This window comes from Haliotis rufescens, unplaced genomic scaffold (assembly GCF_023055435.1).
Source record: "Haliotis rufescens isolate VD_foot unplaced genomic scaffold, xgHalRufe1.0.p SCAF_55, whole genome shotgun sequence".
In the NCBI taxonomy this organism is placed as follows: Eukaryota; Metazoa; Mollusca; class Gastropoda; order Lepetellida; family Haliotidae; genus Haliotis; species Haliotis rufescens.
Window position 1 is genome coordinate 767,792 of NW_025964279.1, and position 16,096 is coordinate 783,887.

Sequence of the window (16,096 nt, forward strand, 5' to 3'; positions counted from 1 at the left end):
CATGTACGTGCATGTGTGTCTGTGTGTGTGGCTGCTTGTACTAGTCCGGACTGGTGCCGATTTATAGTGCTAGCACAATGAGATACCATGCCCCAGTTAAACATGAATACCCCACTCAGACACAGTATACTGACTCCGAGCCGACCAGTCCTTGTTTTAGCCCCTTAATGCCGAGTGCCAGACAGGGTAACAACAAGTACCATCTTTTAACGTCTTTTGGTATGACGCGGCTGGGGATCGAACCCCGGACCTTCCGCTCTCCGGGCGGACGCTCTACCATTAGACCTAGGAGGCGGTCTCAACGTTGTTACAAGTTCATGTTCGAACAAAGTTCTCAATATTGACTTCTCATTGGCTGGTATTTTATGTTCTAGGAATATTTTCACCGTGACGTTCAGAATGTCATTCTCGCTTATATTAAAGAATGTGGCAGTTTTGATACTATAAAATATCCAGGTACTTAGCAAACCTGTATTATGGGCAAGGTGTAAATGGGCCTTGTTGCTTGAACACCTATAAAAATAAATTCGTGATCTGTCATCAGTCACAACACATGCATCTCATCTCAAAGTTGTTGTGTATTCATTTTAAAATAAAGTTGATAATATGCATCTCATTTCATCTCATCATCATCAATCATCAACAAATACCCAAAACCTGGAAGATTGACTGCAAAGGAAAAATAAACAATCATAAGTTTGCAGTTCAATATAAACCAAACAATAGCAATGCATGAAAATTACTAAAACAACAACAGTTGACAAAAGACATTAAATTGAACCAAAATAATTACAAGAGCATTTGCACAGAAAGAGTGTATAATATAACGTTATATGATGTAATTTAAATTGAAAATGCTTGATGAAAATACAACTTCAAATTTACTAGAATGTAAACATTAGTGATTGAAAACTGAACACATTATATATCATGCTACAAATTGCTACACAAATATACTGATAATGGAATAGAAATACAAATGCATAACAACATACCATTTAGGTAGACCCATATTCTTTTCCAACTAATACTCCTTTCTTTTCTTATTTCTGACCGCATGGGTCCTCATTCTCTCCTTGTGTAGCGGGGTAGTGGTTATGATCCGGCTCGGGCCGTTGGGAAACACAGACACAGGCAGATGATGATAATGTGTTTATTATAATGGGGGTGGCTGCTGTTGAAGAACTATCTGAAGAAAAGAAAATGTCCTTCCTCCTCAACAGCAGCACATGAAGTCATATATTTGCAGATTTACAGGCATTTATCTTAAATATAGAAGTACAAAGCCATTTTGTAACCATTATAAAACTAATAGCAATTTAACATTAAAGTTATATGACACTTGAAAAAGCACATGGGCCAAAATGGACCATGTGGTTAATTATTTTACAAACTAGTTTTATAATATATATTTCATAAACTAATTTGATATAACTTTAAATGATATTATTAATGTTATCCAATTTAGTTCAGCACCCTAATATAGATGTTAATTTCTGACAGAAGCAGATGAAAACAGATTGAAAAGAGGCCATTCCATACCTGAAGAAAAGAAAATATCCTTCCTCCTCAAGAGAGGAGGAAGTCAGGTATGGAAAGAAGCTAACTGTAGAGGACCAGGGTGGCCAATTAGAAGACAGATTGCATTAAGCATCAAATGAAGTGCTTAATGCAAAATATGAATAGACTGAGGGAAACCCTACAGGTGTGAAAAAATGTCTAAAGATAGACAGAAGGTTGAAGGGGAAGATCTGCTGGTGAGAGATTCCCAGAGACTGAAAATAAGGGTGCCAAGTACTTTAAAGAGTTATTTACTGACATGCTACTGTAGGCAGAGACAAACAATGAACATACAGATGCTACACTTGCAGAAACTGAAAAGCATGGCATGAAGCCTAACCAGAGTAACCTTCCTTGGCTTAACTCCTGAAGCATGCATAAAATAATCATTTTACTGCTTAATTTGGCATGAAAATTAAAGAAAATTCTAAACATTAATAATTTGGAAAAACAAATACAAATTATTTCAGAGAGGCTATTTTTGATCGTAAATCTATTTATACTAATAATGCTAATATTACGGAAAACGTTAAAAGGGGAATTCCAGAAAAATTATAAATAGACACAACAGGTACGGGACCAGTTGGTACACAGTTTTGAAGTTTGCACGAGAATGGTCAAACAAGCCTGAAACCGAAAAAAACAAATTTCGTTTTATATAATAGCACAGCGTGAACAGTTTCATAAACCTCAGTGTGAATTTTAACAAATTTGTTTCTCGTGCTAAATGCAAATGTTTTCAACCGAAATGTAAACACTTTTCTGTCCCGGAATTCGCATAACTGTACCAAAACAAAATGTTTTATTATACATCTAAAACTACTGTTTTATGTCACTAATACATTATCAAATGGTTAAAATTCAATGCAATACTTGCAGGGTATCTGCTAATCAGATATGAGGCACTCCGCATAATTTTTTTTACCACATGCTGAATGTGTATTCGTCTCGTGCGATCGTTGTTGTTGCATTAAGTCAATAAGTGTTTAAGAGGTCGCCTTCTGCCTAAGCAATGTCGGCTGACCTGTCCCTCTTTGGGACTCATGTGTGTGAGTAGGGTACACATATCTATTGTGAGTTTGGTATTCACAAAATTTCTGTTTTTGTATTGATATGATTTCTGTTTTCGTCACGTGCGATCCGTGTTGACACTTCATTTATACCCGTGGAAAATAATACCGGGCATGTCATTTCCGGTTCGTCTTATTCTTTTGATTAACTTAAGCCGTTATTATTTACACATAAAAAATATCATGTTGCGTGCGTTCTTCCTGTTTTATTACAGTTGTATTTATCAAATGCCTTTATCTTCAAGATTGTCTCCATGACAGTTTTTTTCTTTCGTACCGACATGGAGAAAAAATCATAAAATACACAAAGGTAAAACTACATGATCATAAAGATACTTATTTGGAAGTGTAAATTTTGTGTACTTTTTTCATCTAATTAAAATCAATGTAAACTGTAAACATAATTCCGCCTTCAATAACAAGTTGAGCCGATGTGAATGATCGATCAGCACAAACGGCAGCCATTACAGCCGAGTCGGGATCGGACTTGGGATGGGCGCTCTGCGTTTGAATCCTGCTGACAAATATCTGGATACTTGGAAATGCTGATTTCGTAATAATTACCGTATTCGACGTAATAAGCGCCAAGGCCGCTCTCAAAATTAGAAATAGGGGGCTCTTATTAGAATATTATTTTGGTGAAAGAAAAAACAGAGTTGAAAGATAGATTTTGTGGTTTTTGCCGACAGCCTGAAATGTTTATATACGAAAGATACATTTTTGCAAAATTTAAATGCCCATAATTAAGGTTGCATATAACACACGTGTGCGTATTATACGTGAATAAATAAGTCTTGTGTACATTGATCAATCGGAAGGGGTGCTAATTGGTATTGTTCACAAGCAAATATATTAGCAAATATCGCCGTGGGCGCTTATTAGAGCGGGGCGCTTATTACGTCAAATACGGTATGTAAAGTATTGCTATTATTGGTTATTCAGATTGTTTATTTGTCGGATAAGTGCACATTGAAGAAGGATTGCAGCTTTTATTTCAAGCCATTTTGCAGTTCGTAAAGCCCGCGCATGGCGACCCGGGGAATCCCGTGACGTCATCAGGCTGCCAAGTTGGAGTCTTACCGTGATTTCCAAGTTCTCAGTCCTCAAAGACGGAATCGCACAAAATGTGTCCATAACATAAGTCCAATCAAGATTAAACTGTAGTACATGGTGAAAGTTCAAACACTATCTTCTATTCACAAGAAAATATCTTCTCTAATGATATTGACGTTTACACTAAGACACATGTGTAATGAGTACCTCGCATGTGTCGTCTGCTTGACCGTCTGCCCCGGAGCGAAGCAGCTGCAGCACGTGCAAACCGCAACGAGTTGGGTATCGCGTTTAGGCGAGTGCTAGGCGTATCGAGAACACGTTCCCGTGTAAGTTTGCTTCATGTTATTTTGCCACCACACGGTAAATCTAATGTTCAGGGTTTATAAGACCGCATTATATTTGCCGATCTAACATACATAAATCTATCATTATTATAGCGAACTTCATCACACCGATTGTGCAAGGTCGTGCATGTCATGGGCGGTCGGGTAGCCTAGTGGTTAAAGCGTTCGCTCGTCACGCCGAAGACCCGGGTTCGATTCCCGTCATGGGTACAATGTGTGAAGCCCATTTCTGGTGTCCCCCGCCGTGATATTGCTGGACTATTGCTAAAAGCGGCGTAAAACCATACTCACTCACTCACTCACTCACTCACCATGACAACGGTTAAAGCTAATAAACGTGTGATTACAATGTTTTTTTTCCTATATCTGGAGGCATCACGTTGAACGTAAGAGGATGTGATTTCAAAAAGTGTTTGTAAACAAACTACACTATATAACAATAACCAAAAAAACTTCAGATGAGTGGATCAAAAGGATATCTGATGTTCACGGCAAAGGACACGCTATGTGGTCAGCGGCTCGATAGTAATGAATGAGTGAGTGAGTTAAGTTTAACGCCGCTTTGCACAGTTATTAAAGAGACTAGACGCGCTCTGAAAAGCTCATCCAGATAAACAGGGTCCATGGACCTTGAACAATTTGAATATATGCGCCAGTGAGCCAATGGGGAGATCACTCACTTCACCTCATCTATTGAGGCGCCGCAATTCGCAGTGTAGAGTTGCGTCCCTTGGGCACTCCAGAAACCTATGATTATGAGTTCGAATCCCGATTCGCACTGATTATGTTTCTAGGTTTGTCAGCACCATGCCCGTGCTCTTGGGTTTCACCAAAGTGGTAAATATCTGAAAGTGTTGAACACATCACTCATGGGTGAGTGAGTGTTTTTGACAATCGCCGCTTTAAAAGGTAGTCGGGTTATATCACGGCGTGTCAGCTTAATGTGGAAGGAAAGGCCGAAGTGATGCAGGTCTCAGACGTTTACCACTTCGGTGAAACCCACGGGGACGGACATGGTGCTAACAAACCTAGAAACATAATCAGAGCGAACAGGTGTTCGAACCCACAATCATAGGTTTCTAGCGGCCCCAAGGGACGCACAGCGAATTGCGGCAACTCAGACGACTGGGCCACCCGTGCCCCCTATCGATCATGGATTTTGAACTTGTCATTCATGGATGTTGGACATATCACTCATAGGAGTTCCAAATATAAAAGGTTTCATTGCCTGAAGGTTTCTACCGTAACGTCTCTTGCGTTCGAGGCGCAGTATACTAAAGCTATAAAAAACGCAATCAATTAAGCTCAGTGTCTTTATCTTTATATACATGTACACAAGCATCAAAGGCATTTCAGCCACGGTAAGACGTCGAGATCAACCAGTGGATTAACATTTCCTTTCAGGGCGGTCACAGCATTGTTTTCATTGCCACCTACAGCTTGAGTGTCTTACCACACCTGTCGGCGTTCCAGGTAAGATCAGTTGATTAGTAGGATATGATGATTATTGCTACACCTGTGCTGCAATGCACCAGTAGGGAGCCAGACTGGACAGTATATAACGGCAGTTCTTGTGAAAGGTGTACATCACTTCGAGCTCACATCTCCACCAAACCAATCACAATGGCTAGCGTAACAAGTCTATTACTTCTTCTTGGTGAGTTTTTAGTCTGGTTTTTTTTTGTGTTAACGAAAATTTTATCTTATTTGTTCGTGAAGATCCTGAACTTTTTCTACTTTTTTTTCTGCGGAAAGACGTAACATGCGAAACATTTGTTCTTTCTCCGAACATTGTCCATTCAGTCACTTCTGCATTTTCATATTTTTAACAATGAATTAGTGATAGGTAATTAAATAATATTAAACATGATTGATGTAATTGAAAGATGAAGCGGTGTAAGTTCATAACCAAATTACTTTCTATTGTAAAGTAACAATGTTCCAGTACCTGAATATATTAGATAACAACTGTGCTTATTTTTCGCAAATACGCAGCTTATCTGAAGCTCTCTCGTGTCACTCCGGGGATCACACATCTGTTTGCTTATGCAACCCATGTGATCAACTTAACGTTAGATTTTCTTTATGTATCTTTTTAACTGTTCTACAGCAATGCTGGTGGCTGTCTCCCTGGCCCATCATCACCATGGTCACCATCATCATCGTCACCATCACCACCACCACCATCATCACCACCACCACACGAAGAATATCCATCATTACGACGAGTACTCATCAGGCTCATCGGGTTCCTCAGGCTCATCCGAGTCCTCAGGATGCGGTTGTGGAGGAAGTTCCGGGTCTTCTGAATCCTCGGACGAAGACTACCCCATCCCAATCCCAATCCCAATCTCCAGCGGTGGCGGCAGCAGCAGCGGTAGCAGCGGTTCCTCCGACGCCGCCCTTCTCCAGGCTCTCATCAACGCCGGAAAGAAGAAGTAGACACAATACTTGGTGAGTATAACTCAATACTCCATTGTTTCCAGAGAGACGTGTCTTGTACGCGCCAGGATCCGCTTGTCGTGGGCTTTGAAGCATGTTTCGTCCCGATTACGACCCCTTGTCTGTCAGAATCGTTCAGTACTCGTGGTAATTAATTGTCAGTTCAGACTTTCCTATCACATTGAGCTAACAGGCTAAAAGGCCCGTGAAGATCCGGGTTAGAAAAGGTCTTCAGCAACTCATGCTTGCCGTAAAAGGTGACTATGCTTGTCGTAAGAGGCGACTAAGGGGATCGAGTGGTCAGACTCGCTGACTCGGGTGATGCATATCATTGTATCTCATTTAGTTAGATCGATGTTCATGATGTCAATCACTGGATTGTTTGGTCAAGACTCCATGATTTACAGACCGCCGTCAAGAATATTGATGAGTGAGGCATTAAATAAACAAACAAGCAAACAAACTGTTTGGTTTTTTTAAGTGAAGAGCACGCAAATGAATAAAGCTGGAATTTGCTGAGTACGGCGTTAAAAAACAAACAAACAAATGAAAGGACGTGATGGCCCCCCAGTGATCCTCAGTAAGCTATGCTTGTCATAAGAGGCGACTAAAAGGACCTAGTGGTCGATTGCGTGTCATGGTACCCCGACAGGATCGTTGCTCATGATATCAGTCACCTGTTTTCTTGCCCAGTCTCGACTGTTAACAGGCTGGAATATTGCTTAGTGCGGCGTCAAACAAATCAGCTATGGCAGCCCGCGTGCCACTACACTACATTAATCTTGACTGCTACTGTCATCCTGCTATTGCTGTTATCAGGACAGGGGCACGGGTGGCCCAGTCGTCTAAGGCGCCGCGATTCGCTGTGCAGAGTTGCGTCCCTTGGGCACGCCAGAAACCTATGATTGTGGGTTCGAATCCCGGTTCGCCCCGATTATGTTTCTAGGTTTGTCAGCACCATACCCGTGCTCGTGGGTTTCACCGAAGTTGTAAACGTCTGAGATCTTCGGGCTTTCCTCCCATATTCACTCACTCACTCAATGTTATCGGGACAGCATCACAAAAAACGTCTTTTAAACTTGTATTTTGTTTGTCTTATTTGTTACAGGCTCTCCGCAGTTTCTTCGACAGCTGGTTCTGTTGACTTCTACTTACCCGTTTTATTTTATTTGTTATGTGTTTCTCTTAAGACACAATTATGTAAAATAAAAAAATGAATTATGACAATTGCTTTGTTGTGTTATACACTGTTAGAATGAATACACACACGACCATACACACATGGGCAGACACAAACACGTATACAGACAGACAGACGGACACGCATACGCTTACACAGAGAGATAAACACACACACACACACACACACACACAATTTTGAAACATATACTGCTTTAATTAACAGGCGACTCAATTATTCACTGCTTTAATTAACAGGAGAATCAATTATTCACTGCTTCAATTAACAGGAGAATCAAACATTCTCTGCTTCAATGAACATGAGAATCAAACATTCTCTGCTTCAATGAACATGAGAATCAAACATTCTCTGCTTCAATGAACAGGAGAATCAAACATTCACTGCTTCAATTAACAGGAGAATCAAACATGCTCTGCTTCAATGAACATGAGAATCAAACATTCTCTGCTTCAATGAACAGGAGAATCAAACATGCATTGCTTCAATGAACAGGAGAATCAAACATTCACTGCTTCAATGAACATGAGAATCAAACATTCTCTGCTTCAATGAACATGAGAATCAAACATTCTCTGCTTCAATGAACAGGAGAATCAAACATTCACTGCTTCAATGAACATGAGAATCAAACATGCTCTGCTTCAATGAACATGAGAATCAAACATTCACTGCTTTAATTAACAGGAGAATCAATTATTCACTGCTTCAATTAACAGGAGAATCAAACATTCTCTGCTTCAATGAACATGAGAATCAAACATTCTCTGCTTCAATGAACATGAGAATCAAACATTCTCTGCTTCAACGAACAGGAGAATCAAACATTCACTGCTTCAATTAACAGGAGAATCAAACATTCTCTGCTTCAATGAACATGAGAATCAAACATTCTCTGCTTCAATGAACAGGAGAATCAAACATGCATTGCTTCAATTAACAGGAGAATCAAACATTCACTGCTTCAATGAACAGGAGAATCAAACATTCTCTGCTTCAATGAACAGGAGAATTAAACATTCTCTGCTTCAATAAACAGGAGAATCAAACATTCACTGCTTCAATGAACAGGTTATCACACATCCATTGCTTTTAGTAAAAGGGAAATCAAAGATGTTGGGAAGGGGTGGGTGGGGTGCGGATGTTCCCTTGGATTTTGTGACGAAATCAGATATTTTTCAGCAAGAACGACAAAACCAGATGAGCTATACTCCTATGAGCCTGTTGTTTTTTTAAAGAAAAACAACTTGCAACAATGCTATTTTTGTGGCAGGCAATTTCGGTTTTTTTCAACTGTCTGAAGCATTATCATTTTTTTTCACGACTTTTCGGGGTGATTTAATGTTTTTCGACAAAAAGCGTGCGTCACAGTCCTCGTGGCATACATCATATGGGCACATGAGAGCTGATGAAGTGTGCGCCATAGTACTGTGAAACACATCACTGTGACGACACAAGAGAATTATTGATGCGTGCGTCATAGTACCGTGAAACACATCACTGTGACGACACAAGAGAACTATTGATGCGTGCGTTATAGCACCGTGAAACACATCACGTGCACTGTGACGACACAAGAGAACTAGTGATGCGTGTCATTGTACCGTGAAACACATCACGTGCACTGTGATGACACAAAAGAACTAGTTATGCGTGCGTCATAGTACCGTGAAACACATCACTGTGACGACACACGAGAACTAGTGATGCGTGCGCCATAGCACCGTGAAACACATCACTGTGACGACACAAGAGAACTATTGATGCGTGCGTCATAGTACCGTGAAACACATCACTGTGACGACACAAGAGTACAATTGATGCGTGCGTCATAATACCGTGAAACACACCACTGTGACGACACAAGAGAACCATTGATGCTTGCGTCATACTACCGTGAAACACATCACTGTGACGACACAAGAGAATTATTGATGCGTGCGTCATCGTACCGTGAAACACATCACTGTGACGACACAAGAGAACTATTGATGCGTGCGTCATCGTACCGTGAAACACATCACTGTGACGACACAAGAGAACTATTGATGCGTGCGTCATAGTACCGTGAAACACATCACTGTGACGACACAAGAGAACTATTGATGCGTGCGTCATAGTACCGTGAAACACATCACTGTGACGACACATGAGAAATATTGATGCGTGCGTCATAGTACCGTGAAACACATCACTGTGACGACACAAGAGAACTAGCGATGCGTGCGTCACAGCCCTCGAGGTAAACATCACGGGAACACAAAACTATTGATGCTACGTTTTAAATCGCTCAAGCGTATTGTTAGGAATATTAGAAACTGTGAATGTTTACTGTTTGATATTATATGACAATAAATCAAATATCACTGAATGCCTTATTCTGGACTGAGTGGTGACTGCTGAAATTACATTTTATGTTACCTTCTAAAATAAGTGTAAATGTGTTTTCGTATTCAATCAAATCAATGGAATTAATATGTTTGGTCTTCCCCGTAATACGCCGCAAATAATGCATCAAATATATATTTATCTCTACACGTTGCGAAGTGTTTACATGTTTTCGATGTTTATATATATCAGTGAGATATAGGTCAGCGAAGATCATCGTTTAGTAATTTAAAAAAAAACAATTATTATGGTTATTCGCATTTATTAAAGTCATTTGGTCAGACGTATTATTTTCGAGCTCTATTTCATTTGTGTTTAGAAACCATATACAGTAAGTTGTCAAGACAGTAGCACTTGCATTTTACACGAGGAAACGTGTGTCGTTGATGTGATTAATTCAGTGAGTAATGTCTCTATTGTTATGTATAAATGGGAAAATTATTATTATTTGTGCACAGTCATTAATTATAAATTAAGGAATGAATGAATAAACAACATAACAATATTAATATTTCGTTTTTAATGACTTTATTACAAGGTACACACGGTTATTATCTATCGTGAAGACGTCCGATTTTCGATCACAAATCACTTAATTTCGTTAATCCGACATACTCGTTAATCCGACACAATCATGTGCAACCAACGATGTCGGATTAACGAGACTTGACTGTAAATAGTAATTTATAATTAAATGTTGATGCATCGGTGTGTGAAAACAATTCAGTGAACAGATCTTTGTAAAATAACTCGGTGAATAGATCCTTATAAAATAACTTTGTCCTTTTGACTTCAGTGAATAAGATTTTAAAGCCCATACACATCACCGTCCATTGCATGCATTTGGCAAACGGCCTTCCCAATGCACGCAATAGACAGTTGCACAGATTGGGTGTAACATATAGATAATGTCTTGTTACGCGTCACACGTGTCATTAGCGGGGTGCACGGGATTTTACGAGCTGAATGTCGTTTTACGCTTCGACATCGAAGGTGCGCTACACCAAGTCACAGGTGAGCAAGGATAGGTTCAGTTGTGACCTGACAATTAACCCCGAATGTCTATGCACGAGGTCCACCCACTGGGGGGTACCGTTGTGATTTGGTTTGTTTGTTGTTTAACGCCGCACTCAGCAATATTCCAGCTTTATGAAGGCGGTCTGTAAATAATCGAGTCTGGACCAGACAATCCAGTGATTGATATCATGAGCATCGATCCACGCAATTAGGATGGATGATGCATCAACCAAGTCATATCTTTATTATGTGTATAGATGAGAAGGACATGATCTTAGTCTTCAGTATTATTACTGTAACACATTCCACGTAATTGTTCTCAGTGGCATGAAATAGTATTTTTGTATAAAACATTACATTATAATATCCACACCGAAATGTGCGATAATGATTTTCATTTTTTTTTTAAATTAAGAGTTATTTATACAGCGAATACGAATATGTACATTTTCCATTTTTAATATTTCTAGATCACTCTTACTGAAAACAATCTTTACATCGTTTTTGCAAATTGATATAAAATCTATAACATTCCCAACTCCCTGGCCAATCCACGCATATCGAAGACCCAATTGAAACAGTGTAATGTTTGTTTCTAGAATCACCTTTTTAGCAATATAAAGTGACATCTTATATGCTTTCAATGGATAGCAGAAAGGAGTGAATGAGTATGGATTTACGCCGCTTTTAGAAATATTCCAGCAATATCACGGCAGGGGACACCAGAAATGGGCTTCACACAATATACCCATGTCGGGAATCGAACTAGGTCTTCGGCGTGACGAGCGAACGCTTTAACCACTAGGCTACCCGACCGCCCCGACAGCGGAAAGTACGCATGGAGATGAGTTTTAACCAATAAAAGATACAACGTTGTCATGCCAACATGGATGCTGGATATTTTCCGCATTCCCCCAATACAATATCACCAGTTGTTGAATTTCGGACGCCAAGGTGAGGTGAGGTGAGGTGAGGGGAAATTGGGTTTAACGTCGCGTCCAAGATTATTGCACTTATATAGCGACGTGCATGCACGTGTATGTGTGTGTGTGGCTGCTTGTACTAGTCCGGACTGATGCCGATTTATAGTGCTAGCTCACTGAGATACCATGCCGCAGTTTAACATGAATACCCCACTCAGACACAGTATACTGACTCCTTAATGCCGAGCGCCAGACAGGGTAACAACAAGTACAATCTTTTAACGTCTTTTTGTATGACGCGGCACGGGATCGAACCCTGGACCTTCCGCTCTCCGGGCGGACGCTCTACCACAAGACCACGGAGGCGGTCTCGGACGCCAAGGAAACATGTACATGCTTGTAACTGGATATTTTTCAATACATGTGTACCTTAGAATACCCCAAACCCCAGATCCATACAATAGAATTGGCAAGATTTTAGAGTCGAAGATTTTGAAATATACATGTAGTTGTTATGAAATATTTTCAAACTTGAATAAACTAAGCTGAACGGTTATGCAAGTTTCTTAGCTTTAAAGATTCAGATTGTTTATCGATGCTTGCCAAGTGGGCCTCCGAGAAAATAGCATTGGTGCAACATATCCTTGATTAAAAGTAGTAACATGGAAGGAATGGATCATTGCGAGGTTAGTTTGCGAGTCGAAACAGTTTTGGTGATAATGTTTGTTTAAAAATCTTTAAAAAATTTATGGCGTCATAATATCCGCAGATAATATACCACACACACACACACACACACACACACACACACACAACTCCCATATGAAGAGTAATGATTATGCGTCCGTATTAGCATTTCTGGACAAAAGCTATCCTATATTTCCCTGCACATGGGGATAGAGCAAACATTATTACTTTTCTAAGAAGCCGACTTTAAGACTGACATTGTAACATTGTCTTGTAATAGAAATACGTTTAAAATCAAATCTGTAATATGTGGGGCCGCATGCGTACGTCTTCTAGCTCTAACACTTAAGTTCAGGGCAATTTTATACTTATAACACTACACATGGGAGTAGGGCAAACTGTTTTTCATAATTACAAGACGGTGACTGGCCAACCAAATTGCTAGATTCGTAAACAAGTCATATTTGAGAACAATAACATTTTTTACATGACCACCTGTAGTTTATTTATAAAACCACACCTTTCTGCTCCCCAGGTAAGACAATGTAATTAGGGAAACATGGTGATTACTTCTTCACCTATGCTGTTGGTCACCACTGGGGGGCAAGGCTTGGCAGTATATAAGGGCAGTTGTGGTCAGCTGTCTTCATCACTCCACTCACCTCAGCCAAAAAAACTAAATAACAATGGCTAGCGTTACAAGTCTTCTGCTTCTGTTTGGTGAGATTTCAGACTCTTCAAAGTTCATATGTAATCTTTATTTTTTGTGCATGGTCCTGAATTGTCGTTATCTTTTTCAGGTTATATTCTTTATGAGTGAGTGAGTTGGGTTTTTTACGCCGCTTTTAACATTATTCCAGTTATATCACGGCGTGTCAGCTTAATGTGGGAGGAAAGCCTGAAGTGATGCAGGTCTAAGACGTTTACCACTTCGGTGAAACCCACGAGCACGGGTATGGTGCTGACAAACCTAGAAACATAATCGGGGCGCACCGGGATTCGAACCCAGAATCATAGGTTTCTGGCGTGCCCAAGGGACGCAACTCTGCACAGCGAATTGCGGCACCTAAGACGACTGGGCCACCCGTGCCTCCATATTTTTTATGAAGATAAGACAGACAAAGCGTTATTGATCATATATAAATAATTCTTTTTCCACAATGTTTTCTCTGTATATATCTACTCAGTCGCCTGTAGTTTCATAAATATCATAAAATAATATATAAAAAATATTTATTGTAAATCAGGAGTACATTGTAGGCTGTGCAGGACATGCCTTCCTTTTCGCGACACTTGCTGTGATTTTCAGTGATCTATTCATGCAATTGTTCTTACCTTTTGTTTGTTGTTTAACGCCGCACTCAGCAATATTCCAGCTGTATGAAGGCGGTCTGTAAATAATAGAGTCTGGAGCAGACAATCCAGTGTTTAATATCATGAGCATCGATCCACGTAACTGGGATCGATGGCATGCATCAACCAAGACAGCGAGCCTGACCACCCGGTCCCGTTAGTCGCCTCTTACAAGCAAAGTCACCTTTTACGGCAAGCATGGGTTTCTAGGACCTGATCTACCCTGGATCTTCACGGGGATGTAATACCAGGATTGTGATTATCTATGTATATTAATCATATTGTAACTTGTGTGAATCCTTCCCATTCTGTAGCAATGCTGGTGGCTGTCTCCCTGGCCCATCATCACCATGGTCACCATCATCATCGTCACCATCACCACCACCACCATCATCACCACCACCACACGAAGAATATCCATCATTACGACGAGTACTCATCAGGCTCATCAGGTTCCTCAGGCTCATCCGAGTCCTCAGGATGCGGTTGTGGAGGAAGTTCCGGGTCTTCTGAATCCTCGGACGAAGACTACCCCATCCCAATCCCCATCCCAATCTCCAGCGGTGGCGGCAGCAGCAGCGGTAGCAGCGGTTCCTCCGACGCCGCCCTTCTCCAGGCTCTCATCAACGCCGGAAAGAAGAAGTAGAAACAATACTTGGTGAGTATAACTCAATGCAACAGATAAGATCAAAAAGTCTTGGGAATTTTCTTGTGCGGAGTAGCGTCCCTTAAACGGGCCAGGATATGCTTTTCTGGGATCGAGGATGTTTTTCGTCACAAATTACCATCCTGTGTCAGCCAACATCATGTTATTTGAGGGTTCGCCAAAGAGAGAAACGTCGTGGAACTGGTCCTTCCCCCAACATTGAACTGATACGACGTGATGTAACTGATAAACTGAATTACTGTTCAAAGCAGTAAACGGATACTGTTTCCTCCGACGCTTCTATCATGGCATCACAAGAAACTATTATTTACATTTTTATCAAGATTTCACCTATTATAACAACGTCTCTCTGTCATTGCCATTTGGGTAGCCTCGTTGACTCTTCTGGAGTCGTTCTACCCGAAACAACATCGGTGCACAGATATGCACCTAAATGTCGCCATATTGATGGTGCTGAAGTCAGGACAAGTCTATTTTCACGATGAATCAAACCAGACTTGCGTAGTCTTGATTTCCGGTATGCCAAACCCCGGTCGATTCATCCACAGAACTACCTCAGACCTTGCATTTAACTGTATCAAACCCATGCCCCAGCAGCATTTAACGACAGCCAGCCTCTAAAAGAACCGGGTCAGCTACAACTAATGATTTCTCCCTGTGACAACTGAATAATTACACTTTAAACTTTACTATACTAATCCGTCCTTTCTCGGAACTCCTACAGGAATGGACCCGTGAAGATCCGGTGTAGAATAGGTCTTCAGCAACCCATGCTTGCCGTAAAAGGCGACTATGCTTGTCGTAAGAGGCGACTAACGGGATCGGGTGGTCAGGCTCGCTGACTTGGTTGATGCATGTCATCGATCCCAATTGCGTGGATCGATGCTCATGATGTCAATCACTGGATTGTCTGGTCCAGACTCGATTATTTACACACCGCCGTCATATAGCTGGACTATTGCAGAGAGCGGCGTTAAACAACAAACCAACCAACCAACCTAAAGGAATGAGGGCTTGGCCTCTAGCATCGGTCGGATCGAAAAGTAAAGTCACGTTATTGTGTCCCTGGGCCTCAATAGGTTAAATTCGGTATTTTATTTGTTTAATTGTTTATCTTATTCGTTACAGGTTCTGTTCAGTTTTCAACGAACATCGTTCTCCACTGCTGGCTCTGTTGACTTCTATATACCTGTTCAACTTTATCTGTTATCTGTTTCTGTTATCTGTAAATTATATGAAATAAAATTTGAATTATGATCATAACTTGTGTTGAAATCAAACATGCATCATTTTTCGATCTTATAAAGAGATCGACCGAAGAATTTCCAGCCTTGCCTTGACTTTATATGATACCATGCATATTTATGCTCGTTTCAGTTCCCAAATAATTA

At 40.5% G+C, this 16,096-nt stretch overlaps 2 protein-coding genes across 2 annotated transcripts; both read left to right on the top strand.

Moving 5' to 3' along the window:
• Positions 1-5,622: 5,622 nt before the first annotated feature.
• On the top strand, positions 5,623-7,695 carry LOC124144941 (transcription factor Maf-like). Its single transcript, XM_046514563.2, has 3 exons — positions 5,623-5,687; positions 6,141-6,484; positions 7,581-7,695. Exons 1-2 carry the CDS (start codon positions 5,654-5,656, stop codon positions 6,470-6,472), a joined length of 366 nt encoding a protein of 121 aa, XP_046370519.1. The 5' UTR covers positions 5,623-5,653; the 3' UTR covers positions 6,473-6,484; positions 7,581-7,695.
• Positions 7,696-13,338: 5,643 nt separating this feature from the next.
• On the top strand, positions 13,339-15,967 carry LOC124144942 (transcription factor Maf-like). Its single transcript, XM_046514564.2, has 3 exons — positions 13,339-13,405; positions 14,353-14,696; positions 15,834-15,967. Exons 1-2 carry the CDS (start codon positions 13,372-13,374, stop codon positions 14,682-14,684), a joined length of 366 nt encoding a protein of 121 aa, XP_046370520.2. The 5' UTR covers positions 13,339-13,371; the 3' UTR covers positions 14,685-14,696; positions 15,834-15,967.
• The last annotated feature ends 129 nt before the right edge of the window (positions 15,968-16,096 follow it).

What these genes read in the sequence shown, in the direction of transcription:
- LOC124144941 (XM_046514563.2), top strand. Translation starts at nt 5,654, where the DNA reads ATGGCTAGCGTAACAAGTCTATTACTTCTTCTTG. An exon ending in AAGTCTATTACTTCTTCTTG is followed by an intron (nt 5,688 to 6,140) that starts GTGAGTTTTTAG and finishes ACTGTTCTACAG; the next exon opens with CAATGCTGGTGGCTGTCTCC.
- LOC124144942 (XM_046514564.2), top strand. Translation starts at nt 13,372, where the DNA reads ATGGCTAGCGTTACAAGTCTTCTGCTTCTGTTTG. An exon ending in AAGTCTTCTGCTTCTGTTTG is followed by an intron (nt 13,406 to 14,352) that starts GTGAGATTTCAG and finishes CCCATTCTGTAG; the next exon opens with CAATGCTGGTGGCTGTCTCC.